At 36.4% G+C, this 24,398-nt stretch overlaps 1 protein-coding gene across 1 annotated transcript in view; it reads left to right on the top strand.

Annotated features, from left to right (window-relative positions):
* LOC126007223 (rho GTPase-activating protein 7-like) overlaps positions 1-22,996 on the top strand; it is a 32,809-nt gene extending 9,813 nt beyond the window's left edge. The window contains exon 2 of the mRNA XM_049772692.1: positions 21,833-22,996. Coding sequence (XP_049628649.1) covers positions 21,956-22,996 — 1,041 coding nt within the window. The 5' untranslated portion in view covers positions 21,833-21,955. The remainder of the gene's footprint in view (positions 1-21,832) is intronic.
* Positions 22,997-24,398: the final 1,402 nt, after the last annotated feature.

Below are 24,398 nucleotides of genomic sequence, written 5' to 3'. Positions count from 1 at the left end.
CTTTTCTTTCTTTCTTTCTTTCTTCCTTTCCTTTCTTTCTCTTTCTTTTTTCTTTCTTCTTTCTCTCTCATCTTTCTTTTTTCCTTCCTTCCTTCTTTCTTTTTCTTTCTCTTCTTTCTTTCTTTTCTTCTTTTTCTTTCTTTCTTCTTCCTTCCTTTCTTTCTCTTTCTTTCTTTCTTTCTTTCTTTCTTTCTTTCTTTCTTTCTTTCTTTCTTTCTTTCTTTCTTTCTTTCTTTCTTTCTTTCCTTCCTTCCTTCCTTCCTTCTTTCCTTCCTTCCTTCCTTCCTCCCTCCCTCCCTCCCTCCCTCCCTTCCTTCCTTCCTTCCTTCCTTCCTTCCTTCTTTCTTTCTTCTTTCTTTCTTTCTTTCTTTCTTTCTTTCTTTCTTTCTTTCTTTCTTTTTTCTTTCTTTCTTTCTTTCTTTCTTTCTTTCTTTCTTTCTTTCTTTCTTTCTTTCTTTCTTTCTTTCTTTCTTTCTTTCTTCCTTTCTTTCTTTCTTCCTTTCTTTCTTTCCTGTCATATATTAAATCATTGCCTTTTAATTTTTTCATTCATTAACTCAATTTTGTGGATTAGTTTTTCCTTGGTGTTGCCTTTGGACCTTTGTTACCTTGCTATGTATATTAAACTTTGACATATAAAAGAGATCCTGTATCTAACTTTTTTTGGACTTACTTCACTTAACATGATATCCTCTTGTTTTTTCCATGTTCCTTCAACTTACAGATTGTTTTTTTAGAGCTCTGAAGTATTCCTTGTTATTATATATCACAAATTTGGGGGGGGGGCACACCTGGTGATGCTTAGGGGATATTCCTGGCTATGCACTTAGAAATCTCTCCTGGCCTGGGGGACCACATGGGATGCCAGAGATTAAACTGCAGTCCGTCCTAAATTAACATGTGCAAGGCAAACACCCTATCGCTTGTGCCACTGCTCAGGCCCCATATATATGTTATATATTATATATGATATATATTATATGATATATATCACAACTTCTTGAGTCATTATCCATAGTTGGGCCTTTGGGATGTTCCATGTCTTTGCTATTATAATAAGTGCAGTGGTGAACATAGGTGTGCGCTTATTACTCCTAACCAATGTTTTAGAGACACATACTAGGAAGTGGTATCACTGAATAGCATAGATATTTTATTTCTGTTTGTTTAAAAAAGTTCTCCATATTGCTTTCTATAAAGACTTAACCAGATAACATTTTCACCAACAATGAATGTGGATTCCTGTCTCACCACAACCATGCCAAATATTAGCTGTAATATTTTTGTAATAAATTTTTTGTAATAAAATTGTACTGATGTTGTTAAGACAAACTAATACCCAAATTGGTACCTTTATTTTACTAAGGGTATGAGTTTCCAAACCTTTGATGTGTGTCATTTTCACTAGTATAAGATGTTTTTTCATTGTCTTGATTTGCATTTTCCAGATTGTGAGTGATGATGAGCACTCTTTCATATGCCTTTTGGTTAGTCATAATTTAGGAGAAAGTATCTGCTCACTAAGAAAAATTTCAATCATGGCATTTATCAAAGTACTGTGAGTAAGGATTCCCAGTATATTGGGTTAAAGAAAAGGATAATTCTTCATTAATTTCTTCATTCAAAGCCATTTGTGTGTGTTCCTATTTATTTTAAATTTCTGCTAGACAACATATTAGAAAGAGTATGTCTAGGATGACTAGTAAGAACACTTGTCCTGAATTTCAAGAATTTCCAGGAGTATCAGGGCAGAGAGGATGCTATCAACTAAATCATGATAGGTTCACATGTAAAATTGTACTGATGTTGTTAAGACAAACTAATACCCAAATTGGTACCTTTATTTTACTAAGGGTACAAGTTAGAAATGTGTGTAGTTGTGAAAGGATGGTATGGTGAATAGAGAAGAATAAAGATAATATTTTCATTCAATACAACTTTTAAATTACTGCTTTGTAACATACTTAACAGTAGTTTGCTATATCGCATACATTTTGAAATGCAGTGAAAAAACATTTCATAACTTCATCTCTCCTAATGGCTGCATAATTGTGTATATGTACCACAGTTTCTTTAGTCATTCATTAGTCATTCTTTAGTCATTCATCTGTTGAAGGGCATCTTAGTTGTTTCCAGAGTCTTGCTATGGTAAATAGTGCTGCAATAAATATAGGTATAAGGAAGGGGTTTTTGTATTGTATTTTTGTGTTTCTAGGGTATATTCCTACCAGTGGTATAGCTGGATCATATGGGAGCTCAATTTCCAGTTTTTGGAGGAATCTCCATATCGCTCTCCAGAAAAGTTGAACAAGTCGGCATTCCTACCAGCAGTGGATAAGAGTTTCTGTCTCACTACATCCCCGAAAACACTGTTAGTTCTCATTCTTTGTGATGTGTGCCAATCTCTGTGGTGTGCGGTGGTACCTCATAGTTGTTTTGATTTGCATCTCCCTGATGATTAGTGATGTGGAGCATTTTTTCATAGGTCTTTTGGCCATTTGTATTTCTTCTTTAACAAAGTGTCTTTCCATTTCTTCTCCCAATTTTTTGATAGGATTAGAAGTTTTTTTCTTGGAGAGTTGTCAGTGCCCTATATATTTTGGATATTAGACTCTTATCTGATGGGTATTGGGTGAATAGTTTTTCCCACTCAGTGGGTGGCTCTTGTATCAAGGGCACTATTTCCTTCGAGGTGCAGAAGCTTCTCAACTTAATATATTCCCATCTATTAATCTCTGCTTTCGCTTGTTTGGAGAGTGCTGTTTTCTCCTTGAAGATGCCTTTAGTTTCAATGTCATGGAGTGTTATACCTACATGTTGTTCTATATACCTTATGGTTTCAGGTCTGATATTGAGGTCTTTAATCCATTTGGATTTTACCTTCATACATGATGATAGCTGGGGGTCTAAGTTCACTTTTTTGCAAGTGGCTAGCAGTTGTGCCAACACCACTTGTTGAAGAGGCTTTCTTTGCTCCATTTAGGACTTGTTGCTCCTTTATCAAAGATTAGATGACTGTATGTCTGGGGAACATTTTCTGAGTACTCAAGTCTATTCCACCGATCAGTGGGTCAGTCTTTATTCCAATACCATGCTGTTTTGATAACTATCGCTTTGTAATACAGTATAAAATTGGGGAAAGTGATGCCTCCCATATTCTTTTTCTCAATAATTGCTTTGGCTATTCCAGGGTGTTTATTGTTCCAAATGAATTTCAAAACTGCCTGATCCACTTCTTTGAAGAATGGCATGGGTACATTTAGAGGGATCACATTAAATCTGTACAATGCTTTGGGGAGTATTGCCATTTTAATGATGTTAATCCTGCAAATCCATGAACAGGGTATATGTTTCCATTTTCATGTGTCCTCTCTTATTTCTTGGAGCAGAGTTATATAGTTTCCTTTGTATAGGTCTTTCACATCTTTAGTCAAGTTGACTCCAAGTTATTTGAGTTTGTGTGGAAATAATGTGAATGGGGTTATTTACTTAATGTACATTTCTTCCCTATTATTATTGGTGTATAGAAAGGCTATTGCTTTTTGTGTGTTAATTTTGTAGCCTGCCACCTTGCTATGAGTCTATTGTTTCCAGAAGTTTTTTGGTAGAGACTTTAGGGTTTTCAAATAGAGTATCATATCATCTGCAAACAGGGAGAGCTTGACTTCTTCCTTTCCAATCTGGATGCCCTTGATATCTTTTTCATCCTGATTGCTATAGCAAGGACTTCCAGTGCTATATTGAAGAGGAGTAGTGAGAGAGGACAGCCTTGCCTTGTGCCAGAATTTAGAGGGAAGGCTTTTAGTTTTTCTCCATTGAGGATAATATTTGCCACTGGCTTGTGGTAGAGGGTTTTAACTATATTAAGAAAGCTTCCTTCCATTCCCATCTTGCTGAGAGTTTTGATCAAGAATGGGTGTTGGACCTTATCAAAATTTTTCTCTGTGTTTATTGACATGATGATGTAATTTTTATTTTTCTTGTTGTTGATGTTGTGTATTATGTTGATAGATTTACGGATGTTAAACCATCGTTTCATTCCTGGGATGAAACCTACTTGATCATATGAATTATCTTCTTAATGAGGCATTGAATCCTATTTGCCAGAATTTTGTTGAGGATTTTTTGCATCTGTGTTCATCCGGGATATTGGTCTGTAATTTTCTTTTTTGATAGCATCTCAGTCTGGTTTAGGTATCAAGGTGATGTTGGCTTCATAAAAGCTATTTGGAAGTGTTCCCATTTTTTCAATTTCATGGAAGAGTCTTGCCAGTATTGGTAGAAGTTCCTCTTGGAAGGTTTGAAAGAATTTATTTGTGAATCCATCTGGGCCTGGGCTTTTGTTTTTGGGCAGACATTTGAGTAACTTTTTATTTTCATCAATAGTAATGGGGTAGTTTAGATATGCTACATCCTCTTTATTCAACTGTGGGAGGCTATAAGAGTCCAAGAATTTATCAATTTCTTTCAGGTTCTCATTTTTAGTGGCATAAAGTTTCTCAAAGTAGTTTATGATTACCCTTTGAATCTCTCCAATATCTGTAGTGATCTCCCCCTTTTTATTTCTTATATGGTTTATCAGGTTTCTCTCTCTCTTTCTTTGTTTGCTTTGCTAATGGTCTATCAATCTTGTTTCTTTTTTCAAAGAACCAATTTCTGCTTTCGTTGATCTTTTGGATTGTTTTTTGGGTTTCCACTTCATTGAGTTCTGCTCTCAGCTTTGTTATTTCCTTCTGTCTCCCTATTGTTGGGTCCTTTTGTAGAGCACTTTCTAATTCTATGAGCTGCGTCATTAAGCTATTCAGGTAGGTCCCTTTTTCTTTCCTGATATGTGCTTGCAAAGCTATAAATTTTCCTCTCTGTACTGCTTTTGCTGTGCCCCATAAGTTCTGATAGTTTTTGTCTTTATTATCATTTGATTCCAGGAAAGTTTTGATTTCCTCTTTGATTTCATCTAGGACCCACTGGTTGTTCAGTAGTAGGTTGTTTAATTTCCAGTTGTTAAAGTTTTTCTTTGTGTCCCTTTGGAATTTACAGATAATTTCAGAGCATTGTGGTCAGCAAAGGTAGTCTTCAAAATTTCTATCCTCTTGATATTATGGAGGTATGTCTTAAGTGCCAGCATGTAGTCTATCCTGGAGAATGTTCCATGCACATTGGAGAAAATTGTGTTTCCACGTTTCTGGGGATGGAGTGTCCTATATATACCTACTAGGCCTCTTTCTTCCATTTCTCTTCTCAGGTCTAGTATATTCTTTTTGGTTTTCAGTCTGGTTAACCTATCCAGTGTTGACAAAGCCATTTTGAGGTCCCCTACAATTATTGTTTTGTTATTGATATTATTTTTCAGATTTGTCAACAACTTTATTAAATATTTTGCTGGCCCCTCATTCAGTCCATTTATGTTTAGGAGAGTGATTTCTTCCTGCTGTACATATCCCTTGATTAATAAAAAATATACATCTTTTTCCCTTACAACTTTCCTGAGTATAAAATTTGCATCATCTGATATTAGTATGGCCACTCCAGCTTTTTATGGGTGCTATTTGCTTGGATAATTTTCCTCCAGCCTTTTATTTTGAGTCGATATTTGTTCTGACAATTCAGTTGCCTTTCTTGTAGGCAGCAGAAGGTTGGATTGAGTTTTTTGATCCATTTAGCCACTCTGTGTCTCTTAGCTGGTGCACTTAGTCCATTGACATTGAGAGAAAGAATTATCCTGGGATTTAATGCCATCTTTATATCAAAATTTGGTGTGTCCTTTGGTCAGTCTTGTCTTAAAATAGGTCTTTAAGTTTTTCTCTTAAGAATGGTTTTGAGTCTGTAAAGTTTCTGAGCTGTTTTTTGTCTGTGAAACCATGTATTCTTTCGTCAAACCTGAAAGTGTGTTTTGCTGGATACAGTATTCTAGGCGAAGCATTTATTTCATTGAGTTTTGTCACTATGCCCCACCACTGCTTTCTGGCCTTGAGTGTTTCTGGTGACAGGTCTGCAGTAAATCTCAAGTATGTTCCCTTGAATGTAATTTCCCTTTTGAATCTTTCTGCTTTCAGAATTCTCTCTCTATCCGTGGGATTTGTCATTGTGACTGGAATGTGTCTCGGGATATTTTTTCTAGGGTTTCTATTGGTTGGTACTCTTCGGGCATGCAGGATTTGATCACATATATTCTTTAGCTCTGAAAATTTCTCTTTAATGATGTTCTGGACCATTGATTCTTCCTGGAAATTTTCTTCCTGGGTCTCTGGTACTCCAATGTTTCTAAAGTTGTTTCTGTTGAGCTTATCATAGACTTCTATTTTCATCTGTTCACATTTTTTGACTATTTTTTCATTGTTCATTTGCTTTAAGTTTTTTTTCCAATCTCTCCTGCTGTATGGAGTTGTTATTTATCTCATCTTCCACAGCACCAATTCTATTCTCAGCTTCTGTTACCCTCTTGGAGAGCTTATCCATTTTTGTCATTCAATTCATTTACTGAGTTTTTCAGGCCTGTTATTTGACCTGTTATTTCAGTTTGGATTTTTCTGATTTCTGTTTTCATATTTTCTTGGTTCTTATTAGTGTTCTGTTCAACTAGATCCATGGTTTCTTTGAGTTCTTTGAGAATCTTCCATATTTCTTGTCTAAACTCCTTATCTGAGAGATTGATTAGGTGTTTGGCTGTTTTCTGGTCATCAGATGTGTCATCTTCATTCTCTATGTCTGATGCTGGCCTGCATTTTTTCCCCATTATCACACTTGTATTGTGGGTTTTTCTACATGTTGTGGTATTATTCATGCTCCTCTGGCTTCGCCCTTTCTTGGTGGGTCCACTCACCTCCAAGAAAGGGGAGACCTCCGTGGATAAAACCTCACACAGGATCAAATCTTAGGCCCGAACACGCTGCAGAGAAGACAGTCCGGAGAGAAATGCTGGGCTTCAGTGATTCAGCACAGTTCCTAGTGTTATTTTTTCTTTTTGTTGCAGTGGCCTTCTTTCATTAGAAAGAGCTCATGGCCACGAAGCTTTGCTTTTCTGGAGCCTCTGGGAGAGCTATTTTATTGGGCCCTTTTGGCCCACTCCCAAGAAGTTCAGGAGACTGGACAGTGGAAAAAAATGCACAGGCAACACTCACAGTTTCTTACAGTCCGGAATCACTGGACAGGCATAGATTTTCACAGCCTGACATCAGAACCAGGGGACCTGCCTTTCTACAGAATACTGCGGATATCCAGTTTTCATGGTTGAACACAGTTCCTTGGCTTTCAGGCCCATGGAAGAGCCTCTGGGAGAGCTATTTTTCTGGGCCCTTTTCGGCCCACTCCCAAGAGGTTCAGGAGACAGGACAGTTGAAAAACATGCACAGGCAACACTCACAGTTTCTCACAGTTGGGAACCACTGGGCAGGCATAGATTTTCTGGTTGCATATAATCTTATTGCTACTTCTTCTACTCAAAATAATATTAACTTAATTTTAAAAATTAACTTTTAATGACAAAAGTTTTTACAGTGTATTCATATAAATTACATTATCTATACTTTAAATGTTTACCCTTAAATATACAGAACTTTAAGATTCACTTGAAATTTCCACTTGACTTTACATAATTTTATATTATAAATCCAATTTCCTGATTGGTCTGTTGAATCCATGACTTTCTGATTTTCATGGTTTAACTTCTTTGTTTTTATTTGGAACAAACTATACATCTAGTAGTTTTTGAGAAGAGCAGAATTTTTTTAATAAATTGAATATATATAAGTTAAATATAATTATCCATAAGAACTTTAAGCCTCTTTTATTTTCAATGTTGATGTTAATATATCTGTAACATTTGAACCTGGTAGGCCCACAAGATATTGCAATGGGTTCACAGGTAAAATGGACAACCAGTAGAACAGAGGGGTCACAGGGAGAAAACATGATCAGATAAGAGCCACAGTTGGAACAAGATGTTGAAACATATTTTATATACATTCTCTTAGGTTCAGGGTGATCTTTAATATAAGATTATGTCAGTTATTCCAAAGCAAACTATTCCCAATTATGAGCATTTTAAATATAATATTTAATTTTATTAACTAAAAAATTACTGTATGTCAGTCTATAATATTAATGATAAGAAGGGGTATTGCAAGTTAAGTTAAATAATAAATTTAAATCACATTATGTCTTAATTATGTACAGATATTACAGAAATTTGTAAATTTCACAGATATTTCCAGTATTATTAATCTATACTAAAACACTTGTATTTCTTTTTTATATCTTTATTTAAGCATCTTGATTACAAATATGGTTGCAGTTGGATATGAGTCATGTAAAGAACACCCCACTTCACCAGTGCAACAATCCCATCACCAATGTCCCAAATCTCATTCTCCCCACCCTGACCCGCTGCCTGTACTTGAGAAAGGCTTTCTACCTCCTCATTCATTCACTTTGATATGATAGTTCTCAACATACTTATATTTCTAACTGCACTCATCACTCTTTGTGGCGAGGTTCATGTAATGAGCTGGACTTTCCAGCCCTCCTCTCTTTTGTCTCTGAGAATTATTGCAAAAATGTCTTTTATTTTTCTAAAAACCCATAGGTGAGTGAAACTATTCTATGTCTATCTCTCTCCCTTTGACATATTTCACTCAGCATAATAAATTCCATTCACATCCATGTATAGGAAAATTTCATGACTTCATCTCACCTGACGACTGTATATTTCATTGTGTATATGTACCACAGTTTCTTTAGCCATTCATCTGTTGAAGGGCATCTTAGTTGTTTCCAGAGTCTTAGTATTGTAAATAGTGCTGCAATGAATACAGGTGTAAGGAAAGGACTTTTATTGTATTCTTGTATTTGTGTTCCTAAGGTATATCCCTAGGAGTGGTAGAGCTGGATCATATGGTAGCTCAATATCCAGTTTTTGGAGAATCTCCATATCACTTTCCATAAAGGTTGGACTAGATGGCATTCCCACCAGCAGTGAATAAGTGTTCCTTTCTCTCCACATTCCCACCAATACTGCTTGTTCTCATTCTTTGATGTGTGCCAATCTCTGTGGTGTGAGATGGTAACTCCTAGTTGTTTTGATTTGCATCTCCCTGATGACTAGTGATGTGGAACATTTTTTATGTCCCTTTTGGCCATTTGTATTTCTTCTTTGGCAGTGTCTGTCCATTTCTTCTCCCCACTTGTTGATGGGACTAGATTTTTTTTGGTGGTTTTTGGGTCACACCCGGCAGTGCTCAGGGGTAATTCCTGGCTCCAGGCTCAGAAATTGCTCCGGGCAGGCACGGGGGACCTTATGGGATGCTGGGATTAGAACCGATGACCTCCTGCATGAAAGGCAAACGCCTTACCTCCATGCTATCTCTCCAGCCCCGGGACTAGATTTTTTTTTATCTTGTAAAGTTCTGTCAGTGTCCTGTATATTTTAGATATTAGCCCCTTACTTGATGGGTACTGGGTGAATAGTTTCTCCCACTCAGTGGGTGGCTCTTGTATCCTGGGGACTGTTTCCATTGAGGTGCACAAGCTTCTCAGCTTAATATATTCCCATTTGTTAATCTTTGCTTCCACTTTTTTTGAGAGTGCTGTTTCCTCCTTGAAGATGCTTTTAGTCTCAATGTCATGGAGTGTTTTACCTACATGATGTTCTATATACCATATGGTTTCAGGTGTGATGTCAAGGTCTTTAACCCATTTGGATTTTACATTCATACATGATGTTAGCTGGGGGGTCTAAGTTTACTTTTTTGCAAGTGGCTATCCAGTTGTGTCAACATCACTTGTTGAAGAGGTTTTCCCTGCTCCATTTAGGATTTCTTTCTTAATTATCAAAAATTAGGTGATTGTATGTCTAGAGAACATTCTCTGAGTACTTAAGTCTATTCCACTGATCTGATGGTCTGTCTTTATTCCAATGCCATGCTGTTTTGATAACTATTGCTTTGTAATACAGTTTAAAGTTGGGGAAAGTAATGCCTCCCATATTCCTTTTCCAAAGGATTGCTTTAGCTATTTGAGGGTGTTTATTCTTCCAAATGAATTTCAGATGTGTTTGATCCACGTCTTTGAAGAATGTCATGGGTATATTTAGAGGGATCACATTAAATCTGTACAGTGCTTTGGGGAGTGTTGCCATTTTAGATGTTAATCCTGCCAATCCATGAGCAGGATATGTGCTTCCATTTCCGTGTGTCCTCTCTTATTTTTTGGAGCCTGGTTTTACCGTTTTTTTTTTTTTTTGAATAGGTCCTTCACTACTTTGGTCAAGTTGACTCCATAATATTTGAGTTTGTGTGGCACTAATGTGAATAGAGTTGTTTTCTTAATGTCCGTTTCTTCCTTATTGGTGTATAAAAAGGCCATTGATTTTTGTGTGTTAATTTTGTAGCCTGCCATCCTGCTATATGAATCCATTGTTTCTAGAAGCTTTTCGGTAGAGTCTTTAGGATTTTCAAAGTAGAGTATTATGTCATCTGCAAACAGTGAGAGCTTGACTTCTTCCTTTCCTATTTCCCTTGATATCTATTTCTTGCCTAATCACTAAAGCAAGGGCTTCCAGGACTATTGAATAGGAGTTGAATAGGAGTGGTGAGAGAGGACATCCTTAAATTGTCCCAGAATTTAGAGGAAAGGCTTTTAGTTTTTTTCCATTGAGGATAATGTTTGCCATTGGCTTGTGGTAGATTGGCTTTGACTATATTGAGAAGGTTACTTTCATTCCCATCTTTCTGTGAGTTTTTTTTTTATCAAGAACTGGTGTTGGACCTGATGCTTTCTCTGCATCTATTAATATGATCATGGGATTTTATTTTTCTTGATATTGATGTTGTGTATTATGTTGATATATTTACAGATATTAAACCATCATTGCATTCCTGGGATGAAACTTACTTGATCATTGTAAATGATCTTCTTGATGAGGTATTGGATCCTATTTGCCAGGATTTTGTTGAGGATATTTGCATCTGTGTTCATCAAGGACATTGGTCTGTAATTTTCTTTTTTGGAAGCATCTATGTCTAATTTTGTCATCAAGGTTATGTTGGCTTCATAAAAGCTATTTGGAAGTGTTCCCATTTTTTGAATTTCATGTAAAAGCCTGGCCAGGAATGGTAGTAGTTCCTCTTGAAAGTTCTGGGAAAATTTATTAGTTAATCCACCTAGCCCTGGCTTTCGATTTTGGGCAGACATTTGATTTCCCAGGTACAATGGAGGAGAATGAATATTCAGGATTCTGGGTTTGGAGTGTTTTATATATATATATATATATATATATATATATATATATATATATATATATTTCTCTTTTCATGGCTAGTATATCTTCGTTGAGTTTCAGTCTGATTGACCTATCATGTGTTGACAGGGCCATTAAGAGGTCTGCCACAATTACTGTGTTATTATTGATGTCCTCTTTCAAATTTGTCAATAATAATTTTAGTTATTTTGCTGGTCTTTCTTTGGTTGCATATATGGTTAGTAGTACAATTTCTTCCTGTTGCACATATCCCTTTATTAGCACGAAGTGTCCATCTTTGTCCCTTACAACTTTTCTGAGTTTAAAGTTGGTGTCATCACATATTAATATGGCCACCCAGTTTTTTTTTAAAGGTTTTGTTGCTTGGATGATTTTCCTCCAGCCTTTGATTTTGAGTCTATGTTTGTCTATGTGTTTATTGTAGGCAGCAGAAGGTTGATTCATTTTTGATCCATTTAGCCACTCTGTGTCTCTTAATTGGTGCATTTAGTCCATTAACATTGAAGGAGATGATTGCCGTGGGATTTAATGTCATCTTTGTGTATAGGTTTGGTGTGTCTGTTGGTCTGTCTTGTCTTAGTGTAGGCCTTTCAGTTTTTTCTTTTTTTTTTTTTTTTTTTTTTTTTTTTTTTTTTTAATTTTTTTTTTATTTAAACACCTTGATTACATACATGATTGTGTTTGGGTTTCAGTCATAAAAGGAACACCACCCATCACCAGTGCAACATTCCCATCACCCAAGTCCCAAATCACCCTCCTCCCCACCCAACCCCCGCCTGTACCCTAAACAGGCTCTACATTTCCCTCATACATTCTCAATATTAGGACAGTTCAAAATGTAGTTATTTCTCTAACTAAACTCATCACTCTTTGTGGTGAGCTTCCTGAGGTGAGCTGGAACTTCCAGCTCTTTTCTCTTTTGTGTCTGAAAATTATTATTACAAGGGTGTCTTTCATTTTTCTTAAAACCCATAGATGAGTGAGACCATTCTGCGTTTTTCTCTCTCTCTCTGACTTATTTCACTCAGCATAATAGATTCCATGTACATCCATGTATAGGAAAATTTCATGACTTCATCTCTCCTGACAGCTGCATAATATTCCATTGTGTATATGTACCACAGTTTCTTTAGCCATTCATCTGTTGAAGGGCATCTTGGTTGTTTCCAGAGTCTTGCTATGGTAAATAGAGCTGCAATGAATATAGGTGTAAGGAAGGGGTTTTTGTATTGTATTTTTGTGTTCCTAGGGTATATTCCTAGGAGTGGTATAGCTGGATCGTATGGGAGCTCGATTTCCAGTTTTTGGAGGAATCTCCATATCGCTTTCCATAAAGGTTGAACTAGACAGCATTCCCACCAGCAGTGGATAAGAGTTCCTTTCTCTCCACATCCCCGCCAACACTGTTTATTCTCATTCTTTGTGATGTGTGCCATTCTCTGGGGTGTGAGGTGGTATCTCATCGTTGTTTTGATTTGCATCTCCCTGATGATTAGTGATGTGGAACATTTTTTCATGTGTCTTTTGGCCATGCGTATTTCTTCTTTGTCAAAGTGTCTGTTCATTTCTTCTCCCCATTTTTTGATGGGGTTAGATGTTTTTTTCTTGTAAAGTTCTGTCAGTGCCTTGTATATTTTGGAGATTAGCCCCTTATCTGATGGGTATTGGGTGAATAGTTTCTCCCACTCAGTGGGTGGCTCTTGTATCCTGGGCACTATTTCCTTTGAGGTGCAGAAGCTTCTCAGCTTAATATATTCCCATCTGTTAATCTCTGCTTTCACTTGCTTGGAGAGTGCAGTTTCCTCCTTGAAGATGCCTGTAATGTCCTGTAGTGTTTTGCCTATGTGCTGTTCTATATATCTTGTGGTTTTGGGGCTGATATCGAGGTCTTTAATCCATTTGGATTTTACCTTTGTACATGATGTTAGCTGGGGGTCTAAGTTTAATTTTTTGCAAGTGGCTATCCAATTGTGCCAACACCACTTGTTGAAGAGGCTTTCCCTGCTCCATTTAGGATTTCCTGCTCCTTTATCAAAAATTAGATGGTTGTATCTCTGGGGAACATTTTCTGAGTATTCAAGCCTATTCCACTGATCTGAGGACCTATCCTTATTCCAATACCATGCTGTTTTGATAACTGTTGCTTTGTAGTACAGTTTAAAGTTGGGAAAAGTAATTCCTCCCATATTCTTTTTCCCAATGATTGCTTTAGCTATTCGAGGGTGTTTATTGTTCCAAATGAATTTCAAAAGTGTCTGATCCACTTCTTTGAAGAATGTCATGGGTATCTTTAGAGGGATGGCATTAAATCTGTATAATGCCTTGGGGAGTATTGACATTTTGATGATGTTAATCCTGCCAATCCATGAGCAGGGTATGTGTTTCCATTTCCGTGTGTCCTCTCTTATTTCTTGGAGCAGAGTTTTATAGTTTTCTTTGTATAGGTCCTTCACATATTTAGTCAAGTTGATTCCAAGATATTTGAGTTTGTGTGGTACTATTGTGAATGGGGTTGTTTTCTTAATGTCCATTTCTTCTTTATTACTGTTGGTGTATAGAAAGGCCATTGATTTTTGTGTGTTAATTTTGTAGCCTGCCACCTTGCTATATGAGTCTATTGTTTCTAGAAGCTTTTTGATAGAGTCTTTAGGGTTTTCTAAGTAGAGTATCATGTCATCTGCAAACAGTGAGAGCTTGACTTCTTCCTTTCCTATCTGGATTCCCTTGATATCCTTTTCTTGCCTAATCGCTATAGCAAGTACTTCCAGTGCTATGTTGAATAGGAGTGGTGAGAGAGGACAGCCTTGTCTTGTGCCAGAATTTAGAGGGAAGGCTTTCAGTTTTTCTCCATTGAGGATAATATTTGCCACTGGCTTGTGGTAGATGGCCTTCACTATATTGAGAAAGGTTCCCTCCATTCCCATCTTGCTGAGAGTTTTGATCAAGAATGGGTGTTGGACCTTATCAAATGCTTTCTCTGCATCTATTGATATGATCATGTGGTTTTTATTTTTCTTGTTATTGATGTTGTGTATTATGTTGATAGATTTACGGATGTTAAACCAGCCTTGCATTCCTGGGATGAAACCTACTTGATCGTAGTGGATGATCTTCTTAATGAGGCATTGAATCCTATTTGCCAGGATTTTGTTGAGGATCTTTGCATCTGCATTCATCAGTGATATTGGTCTGTAATTTTCTTTTTTGGTAGCGTCTCTGTCTGGTTTAGGTATCAAGGTGATGTTGGCTTCATAAAAGCTATTTGGAAGTGTTTCTGTTTGTTCAATTTCATGAAAGAGTCTTGCCAAGATTGGCAGTAGTTCCTCTTGGAAAGTTTGATAGAATTCATTAGTGAATCCACCTGGACCTGGGCTTTTGTTTTTCGGCAGACATTTGATTACTGTTTTAATTTCATCAATGGTGATGGGGGTGTTTAGATATGCTACATCCTCTTCCTTCAACCGTGGAAGATTATAAGAGTCCAAGAATTTATCCATTTCTTCCAGGTTCTCATTTTTAGTGGCGTAGAGTTTTTCAAAGTAGTTTCTGATTACCCTTTGAATCTCTGTCATATCAGTAGTGATCTCTCCTTTTTCATTCCTGATACGAGTTATCAAGTTTCTCTCTCTCTCTTTCTTTGTTAGGTTTGCCAGTGGTCTATCAATCTTGTTTATTTTTTCAAAGAACCAACTTCTGCTTTCGTTGATCTTTCGGATTGTTTTTTGAGTTTCCACTTCGTTGATTTCTGCTCTCAGCTTTGTTATTTCCTTCTGTCTTCCTGTTCTTGGGTCCTTTTGTTGAGCATTTTCTAGTTCTATTAGCTGTGTCATTAAGCTACTCAGGTAAGCTCCTTCTTCCTTCCTGATGTGTGCTTGCAAAGCTATAAATTTTCCTCTCAGTACTGCTTTTGCTGTGTCCCATAAGTTCTGAGAGTTTGTGTCTTTATTGTCATTTGTTTCCAGGAACCTTTTTATTTCCTCCTTGATTTCATCTCGGACCCACTGGTTATTGAGCATGAGGCTGTTTAACTTCCAGGTGTTAAAGTGTTTCTTCTGAGTCCCTTTGGAGTTCACAAATAATTTCAGAGCCTTGTGGTCAGCGAAGGTAGTCTGCAAAATTTCTATCTTCTTGATCTTATGGAGGTATGTTTTATGTGCCAGCATGTAGTCTATCCTGGAGAATGTCCCATGTACATTGGAGAAGAATGTGTATCCAGGTTTCTGGGGATGGAGTGTCCTATATATATCCACTAGGCCTCTTTCTTCCATTTCTCTCCTCAGGTCTAGTATATTCTTGTTGGGTTTCAGTCTGGTTGACCTGTCCAGTGTTGACAAAGCCGTGTTTAGGTCCCCCACAATTATTGTGTTGTTGTTGATATTATTTTTCAGATTTGTCAGCAGTTGTATTAAATATTTTGCTGGCCCCTCATTCGGTGCATATATGTTTAGGAGAGTGAATTCTTCCTGCTCTACGTACCCCTTGATTAATATAAAATGTCCGTCTTTGTCCCTTACAACCTTCCTGAGTATAAAGTTTGCATTATCTGATATTAGTATGGCCACTCCAGCTTTTTTATGGGTGTTGTTTGCTTGGATAACTTTTCTCCAGCCTTTTATTTTGAGTCTATGTTTGTTCTGACTATTCAGGTGCGTTTCTTGTAGGCAGCAGAAGGTTGGATTGAGTTTTTTGATCCATTTAGCCACTCTGTGTCTCTTAACTGGTGCATTTAGTCCATTGACGTTGAGAGAAAGAATTGTCCTGGGATTTAACGCCATCTTTATTTCAAAATTTGGTGTGTCTTTTGGGTAGTCTTGTCTTAGATTAGGTCTTTCAGTTTTTCTCTTAAGACTGGTTTTGTGTCTGTGAAGTTTCTGAGCTGTTTTTTGTCTGTGAAACCATGTATTCTTCCATCAAACCGGAAAGTGAGTTTTGCTGGGTATAGTATTCTGGGTGAAGCATTCATTTCATTCAGTCTTGTCACAATATCCCACCACTGCTTTCTGGCATTGAGCGTTTCTGGTGACAGGTCTGCTGTAAATCTCAGGGAAGCTTGCTTGAACATGATTTCCCCTTTTGATCTTGCTGTTTTCAGAATTCTGTCTCTATCTGTGGGATTTGTCATTGTGACTAGGATGTGTCTTGGGGTGGTTTTTCTGGGGTCTCTTTTGGTTGGTACTCTTCGGGCATGCAGGATTTGATCACATATATTCTTTAGCTCTGGAAGTTTCTCTTTAATGATGTTCTTGACCATTGATTCTTCCTGGAAATTTTCTTCCTGGGTCTCTGGGACTCCAATGATTCTTAAGTTGTTTCTGTTGATCTTATCATAGACTTCTATTTTCGTCTGTTCCCATTCTTTGACTAATTTTTCCATTGTCTGCTCATTTGCTTTAAGTTTTTTGTCCAATCTCTCCTGCTGTATGGAATTGTTATGTATCTCATCTTCCACAGCACCAAGTCTATTCTCAGCTTCTGATACCCTGTCCCAGAGCTTATCCATTTTGTCATTCACTTCGTTTACTGAGTTTTTCAGGCCTGTTAGTTGACATGTTATTTCAGTTTGGAGTTTTGTCATTTCTGCCTTCATATTTTCTTGGTTCTTATTAGTGTTCTGTTCAACTCGATCCATGGTTTCTTGGAGTCTGTTGAGCACCTTCCATATTGCTAGTCTAAAGTCCTTATCTGAGAGGTTGATTAGTTGTTCAGTCATTATCTGGTCCTCAGAATTGTCATCTTCATTCTCTATGTCTGATGCTGGCCTGCGCTGTTTCCCCATTGTCACATTTGTATTGTGGGTTTTTCTACGTGTTGTAGTGGTATTCATTGTCTATATGATGTAGGCAGCACACTCCTCTGGCTCCTCCCTTTCTGGATGGGCTGACTTGCCTCTATGGGAGGGGAGTCCTCCGTGGATGAAGCCTCACACTGGGTCAAATCTTAGGCCCGAGCATGTAACAGAGAAGACAGTCCAGAGAGAAATGTTTGCTTCTGTGATATAGCGCCGTTCTTAGTGTGATTTTTCCTTCTTGTTGCAATGGAGTTCTTTCCTTAGAAAGAGTGCACGGCCGCGTAGCGAAGCGGAGCGGCCGTGCTCCTCTGAGCCTCTTTTTGCCCCACTCGCAAGAGTTTCACGCAAGAGGACAGTAGACAGACATAGACAGGTCACACTCACAGTCTTTCACAGCTGAGCCCCACTGGGCCGGTGTACTTTCGCGGATTTTCCCCGCCTGGTGTCACACACAGGGAGCCAGCTTTTGCAAAGGATAGCCGGTTTTTATGCTCTGAAGTCCCTCCCTGAAAATGGCGTCTGGGCGAGCGAGGTTTCTGGAGGCTCTTTTTGCCCCACTCGCAAGAGTTTCACGCAAGAGGACAGTAGACAGACATAGACAGGTCACACTCACAGTCTTTCACAGCTGAGCCCCACTGGGCCGGTGTACTTTCGCGGATTTTCCCCGCCTGGTGTCACACACAGGGAGCCAGCTTTTGCAAAGGATAGCCGGCTTTTATGCTCTCCTTTCAGTTTTTTCTTTAAGGCTGGTTTTGCATCTGTAAAGTTTCTGAGCTTTTGCTTATCTATGAAACTATGTATCTTTCCTTCAAACCTGAACATGAGTCGGGCTGGGTGCAGTATTCTAAGTGAAGCATTCATTTTATTCAATCTTGTCACAATATCCCACCACTGTCTTCTGGTCTTGAGAGTTTCTTGTGACATGTCTGCTATAACTCTAAAGGATGCTCCTTTGAATGTAATTTCCCTTTTTATCTTCTTGCTCTCATTATTCTATCTCTATCTGTTGGATTCATCCTTGTGACTAAGATGTGTCTTAGGGTGTTTTTCTTCAGGTCTCTTTTAGCTGGTACTCTTCAAGCATGCAGGATTTGATTTTATTCAGTCTTTGGCTCTGGAGTTTCTCTGTGATGATATCTTTGACTGTTGATTATTCCTGGGGATTCCCTTCCTGGGCCTCTGGGACTCCAATGGTTTTTATGTTGTTTCTATTGAGTTTATCAAAGACTTCTATTTTCATCTGTTCACATTCTTTGAGTATTTTTTGCATTGTCTGATCGTTTCTTAAGATTCTTTTCCAATCTCTTCTGCTGTGTGGGATTGTTCAGCATTTGATCTTCCTGTTCACTGATTCTGTCCTCAGCTGCTGTTACCCTGTTGAAGACTTTCCATTGAGGTTTTCAGTTCAGCTACCATGTTTTTCAGATCTGCTATTTTAGTTTGAAGTTTTCTGATTTCTTTCTTTGTGTTCTGTTAAGCTAGAGATATATTTTCTTTGATTTTTATGAGGATCCTTCATATTTCCAGTCTAAACTCCTTTTCTCACAGATTAATCAGATGGCTCGTATTTTTTGGGGTCATCAGTGCTATGATCTTTATTCTCTCGCATCGTGTTTGCCTGCGAGATTTCCCACATTGTCATGCTTGTAGTGTGACTTTTTCTGTGTGTTATGATGGGATTCATTAGTTAGAAAAGGAGGGTTGCAGCCCATGAGTGAAGCAGAGTGGCCATGGCTCTCTTGAAGCCCCTAGGTTACAGTTTTTGTTGGTCCCATCCCTGGGCCCTCTCTGGAGAGCTTCAGGATACAGAAAAGAAGAAAAACATGCAAAGCGACAGGTCTCCTCAGTCTCTCCTAGTTGGTAATCTCAGAGCAGGGCAGACCCCTCCCTCCTGTCTTCGCAGAACCTCTCTTGTAATTCTAATACAAGTGAGATCAAATACATGAATGCAAGAAGTTAAAAATCCCTATGGAAATCAGTTTCATAAAATTAGTGCTCTAGAATGACTTACAGTTTTTCCATAGCCTTCATCTAAATCCTGAACTACTGATCTTTAATCTGAAATTTAATAGAGAGAATTATTTTTAAAGCAAAAGTTATTTGAAACAATATTTGTAATAGAAATATAGTATAAATAGGTATCCTGCTATTGAGGGCTTATATGGAAATTCAGTCTTATTCAATAGACATTTTAATCTTACAAAATAGGTCCTAATTAAGTCAGTTTATTTTAAAATATTAAGTCAGTATACTTTAGTGCATAATTGACAGTAATCAGTGATCATTTTTTTATTAATACACTATTTAGCCTAAGATCATGGGGGAAATTTACCATAAATCTTACGAACCTGGATTATTATGGAAAGTGTTAATGAGAAAGCTTTTAGAGATAAAATTTTTAATAAATTGTGTAATACTACAAAGGCAGAAGAACAATTAAATATAATTAGGAAGGGTTTTTGTTCTTTTGAAATAGACACCACATTTTCATGATTGTTTGGAAATGTTCAAAAACTCTATATTAGAAATTTCAGTAGAAGATGTTAACTGCATTCTTTTGCTTGTCCTAAAAGTATCTGCTTGCCATGATTTGAATAGAAAAAATTAATTAATTCTTGTAATATTACTCTCTTAAAAAATCAAAATTGTTATGTAATCTACAGCCAAGGATGCTAAGGGTGCTAAGTGAAACTATTTTTCCTTAGTAGAAGAAGTGAAATAGAATTTAGTCTCAACTGAAATGCAAAAATATTTTAGAATTGAAATATCTAATGAAGTGAAATTTTGTCCTGAAATGTAAATAAAGATTATGGTATGAAATATCTTGCCATTCTATGTTAGTCTGCTCTTTTAACATTGATTCTAAAGAAAAGAAAGCATCTGACACAGAACCATCTTATACAACTCAAATGCCTGTGAAAGCAGAAATTTTCTGGCCTGCTTCTATGTGTTTTTTCCATTTTCCGTGGCCTCCCACACTATAATGACTTATGCATGGAATTCAGGGATTTTTTTAGTGAAAAATGAATGCCACCACGGAAAATGTGAATACTGATCATTTTTAAGAATGGCTACAGATCTGTAAGAGGACAGCACAGTATCTAGAAGATATTTGATGGCACTGGAGTACAAAAAATGCCAATATATTTCAAAACTTTATTGGTCCTAACTAGATAGGAATATTTCTCTTTCTGGCATTTACTTATAACAATAGCTTGAATTTTTTGGTGAGACATTATAGTCATTAAAGTAGACTAATGTGGCCCCAAATCTTCATAGCAACTAATCTTGTTTATGTTATAATGAGTAAATCATCCTGTGCTTTTTTATGTGCTGGAAAGTCTTATATAGTGTGAAAGCTATGAACGTGTGTTCTTTGAATTATTTTCATAGTTCAATAATATGACAACAGTTGTGTCATTTTTAAGGTTAAGTTTTTTTAGTTATTTTGCATTAACTATAGATTTAAATAATTTTAGGCAGGAAAGGTTAGATTCCTGGAATGTGTTTATATTTTGACCTTATCTATGCCTGATTTTCATGTTTACTTAATTTCCTTTTAAATTCTAACAAAAGTATACAAACTAAGATACTTAGGAGTCAGAGATTGAGACTTAAATTTCTAAAAAACTGTTCCAATTGTCTATGCTCACGTCTTTTTTGATGAACATGTATCCCAGCCTTAGAGGTTTAGATTGTATACACATAAAAAGTATAGAAAGAAGGTGAAAAATAATTTAATTTTATGAAATCAATGAAGTTTGTTAGCTTTCTAAGCCAAGGCCTTAGAATTAGATACTAATATTAACCACCTCTTACTTTCTGGGAATATAATCTTGGACAAGCTAATTTGTCTAAGCTCCAGTAATTGCTTGCTGGCTCATAGCAGCAATAATATGGTACATGCATGTGTGGACCCATCAAAATATTGTGAATAGTATTGTTATACTTTCTTAAAAATATTAAATGCATTGATTTAAAATATGTTGGATTATGCCATATTTCTTTAAAAAATAATAATTTTAGGCACCATCATAATTTGCAAGACTGTTAATGTTAGGGTTTCATGAAAAATACATTCTAGCCCCACACCCTTCACCAGATTGTCTGCTTTCATGCATCACTATCCCAGTACTTCCATTCCTCTGTTCTGCACCCCCAGATTCCCTACAAGGATAATAAACTTCCTATTTAGACTTGATCATAATTTCTGTTTTAGTTCACATTTCTTATTTTTCCTGGAACAATTACATTGTAGTATTTTTGGTGCTGTATTAAATCTTTCCACACTAAATATCATACATATTGTCTCTATAGTTTAAGTTGTCTCTATAGTTTAAGTTTTGCAGGAGCAGTTCCCTATTGGCCTTCATTATAATTCAAACCAATAGTGAATAGATTTATGTAATGATTTCTATTCATAAAAGTAAATCAGAAAAGCATGCAAGCTAGAGCAACACATTTCTACTACTAAAGTTTATTATCTATTGCCATCCAGAATTTTCTTATGGAGTTTTTACTGTGCAATATTTGTGTTTTTTATTAACATATAAGTCAGACTACTAGCTTTTAAAAGTATTATCATTTAGTTTAATTAAAACTATAGAAATGTGAACATTTGTTCTAATTTTAAGGTGCTTCCTAAGAAAAATAGCACTATTAAAATTATTCAATGAAAGTTTTGAAAAGTCCTTTAATTATTTATAGCACAGATTAAGTGCTCTTTTTTCAAGATTTATTTTGACTTTAAAAACATATCCTAATCTATATTTTTAAAAACGTTTTAATAGGTGGTGACATGACGCAAAACACTCTCTTCTATTGCCTGTGGATCTGAAGCACAGTTATCCTGTTCCATTCCCTTTGGTCTTATATGGAGCATATTTCTCTATCTGTTGTTAAAGTATGATGACATGTCTGTAGCTATCAGAAAGAGAAGCTGGGAAGAACATGTGACCCAATGGATGGGACAGCCTTTTAATTCCGATGATAATAGCATAGCCTGTCATCATGGACTAGTAGCTGATAGCTTGAAGGCAAGTATGGAAAAAGATGCAACTCTCAATGTGGAGCACAAAGAGAAGTGTGCTTCACTGCCAGACTGCTGCCACGGTTATGAGCTGAGAGATCTTTCTGGTACACCAATGGGTCATATTGCAAAAGAAGTGGAAGAAAACTATTGCCACGAAGGTAAAGATCAATTTCTTTCTCTGGAGGCCAGTACAGAAACATTAGTGCATGTTTCAGATGAGGATGTGGATTCTGATCTGTATCCTACAGATGAAAACCAGATCTTAACCATTGAAGGACAGAACACATTAGATCAACATAGCGTCAAAGGAGCAGGCTCCTTACAAAATAAGCTGTCCATCTTGGAAAGTAACAAAGATTCTTATAACTCCAGGGGAATGCCCAGTGGAGCTGATTTAGCACTGATAGAAGAAAGGAGTGAAATGAAGGTGGTTGACATTATGAGTAAAAACCTGGAGCTTTGCAATGTGATGAGCTTAAGTGAACTAAAGGATGCTGCCAAAGATAATGCATGTGATTCTGTGAATGCGGATGACACTGTGCCTGAGAAGCAATTGCTTGATTCTGCTGTAATTGCTCAACAACGAAGGAAACCTGACTTCCCTAAAGATGAACAGGAAGGAAACACCTGCAGTGCTGTACAAGATATGTGCTTGGCTATTCCTTGTACAGACAGAGTCCTACCATTATTAAAAGCAGATTCTGGGAACTGTCTACTGCAATCTCCTTCCTGCCCTCATGGAATGTCTGTTGAAAATGGCTCGAAGAAGAGTGGTTTCTCAGAACAACAAAACAAAAATCTTTCAATGGTCAACTCTGGAGATGGCACGCAGTGTTTACACTTAAAGGAGACTCTGGCCACCCAGGAAACAACAGATAATCAAGTCAGGTTTCGCAAAAGAAAGGTAAGATATATGAAGTGATTATCGGATTTCGGAAATTTTGATAATATCCTTGTTTTATCATTTAACTAATTTCTAGGATTAAGGAGATAGATAGCTCTTTTGCTCTGTGACTTAACTGTGGAACCCAAAGAATATTTTCTTGAAGAAAGCATCAAAATATGAAAAATTTACATTATAATAACCAAACATTTAACCAACAATATTTACACTTATTTACAAAGTTTGTTTTGCCACTGTGTTGACAACAAAATTAAATTCACTTTCTTTAGTTGGAATTAAATAACCACCAGATATCTTATATCTCAAAACATTTATGAAGAGGCTTTTCTAATTTTCAGAAAGAATATTATGGGTATTTTTACATGTAATCTAATTTATTTATGTCTGTTTCCTTTTAAAATAATATATTGATGTATTATCATAGAAGTGCAAATTACTATTAAAACAATTTTTTACATATACACAACACATTGATGCTTTCTTAAGTAACTTAATCAATTCTTATTAATAGACATATCAATTTTCTTTAGGCTTTTGTCTACAAAGGCCATCAGTAACGAAAATTTTTATTTTGAAGACCCTTCATTAATTCTAGAACTTTGCATGTGAGAGAAACTAGATTGGAGAAAAGTTACATCAAGTATGCTTCAATTAAAACAAAATTTATCTCATTTTAGGATTTCCCCAGTGTCCTTCAAATGATGGCAATACTATTTTTTTCTATAATCCAACATGGCATTGAAAAGTCCTTGAAGATTGTATACTTTTTGTAATATATTTGAAATATATTTGAAAATATATTTTGAAATATATTTGAAAATATATTTTGAAATATATTTGAAAATATATTTTGAAATATATTTTCAGGCCTCACGTTTGATATAATATAAATTCATATCTGAATTCATTTAACAAAATTAATACTCAAGTTTATTCAACTAGAGTTAACTACAATGAGGGAAAAAATTGCTCCAGCTCTCCTTGTGGTGAATAAATCTGGTTTTCATAAGCTGTGGTTTTGCTAACAAACTAGATCAGTAATGTGTCATGAGTTAGTTTAAGTGAAGTCAAAGACATTACAGAAAAGATCAATGTGCTCAAACTGCATGCCAATAGAGTATCCTGCATTTCCCACAAACTCTTCAGTCCTCATATAAATTGTGATAAGATGTTAATATTCTATAAAGTTGTTATGATTGAAATGCTCGAGTCACTCAGAAATTTCTATAGATCCTAGCAAAACTGTTGGAGGAGATACAATAATGACATAAGAAGTATTAACTGACCTATGACATAGTTCCCTAAAATAAGACAAACCCTGCCCAACTGCTGACAGAAACATTAAACATTCCAGAAACATATGCTCAGCACTTGGACATTTATATCCATACTAAGAATGCTGGAAAGAATTTGCTCTTGG

This window comes from Suncus etruscus, chromosome 4 (genome assembly GCF_024139225.1).
Source record: "Suncus etruscus isolate mSunEtr1 chromosome 4, mSunEtr1.pri.cur, whole genome shotgun sequence".
Lineage (NCBI taxonomy): Eukaryota > Metazoa > Chordata > Mammalia > Eulipotyphla > Soricidae > Suncus > Suncus etruscus.
The sequence above is the reverse complement of the archived record's forward strand: the minus strand, read 5'-3'. Positions and strand labels throughout refer to the sequence as shown.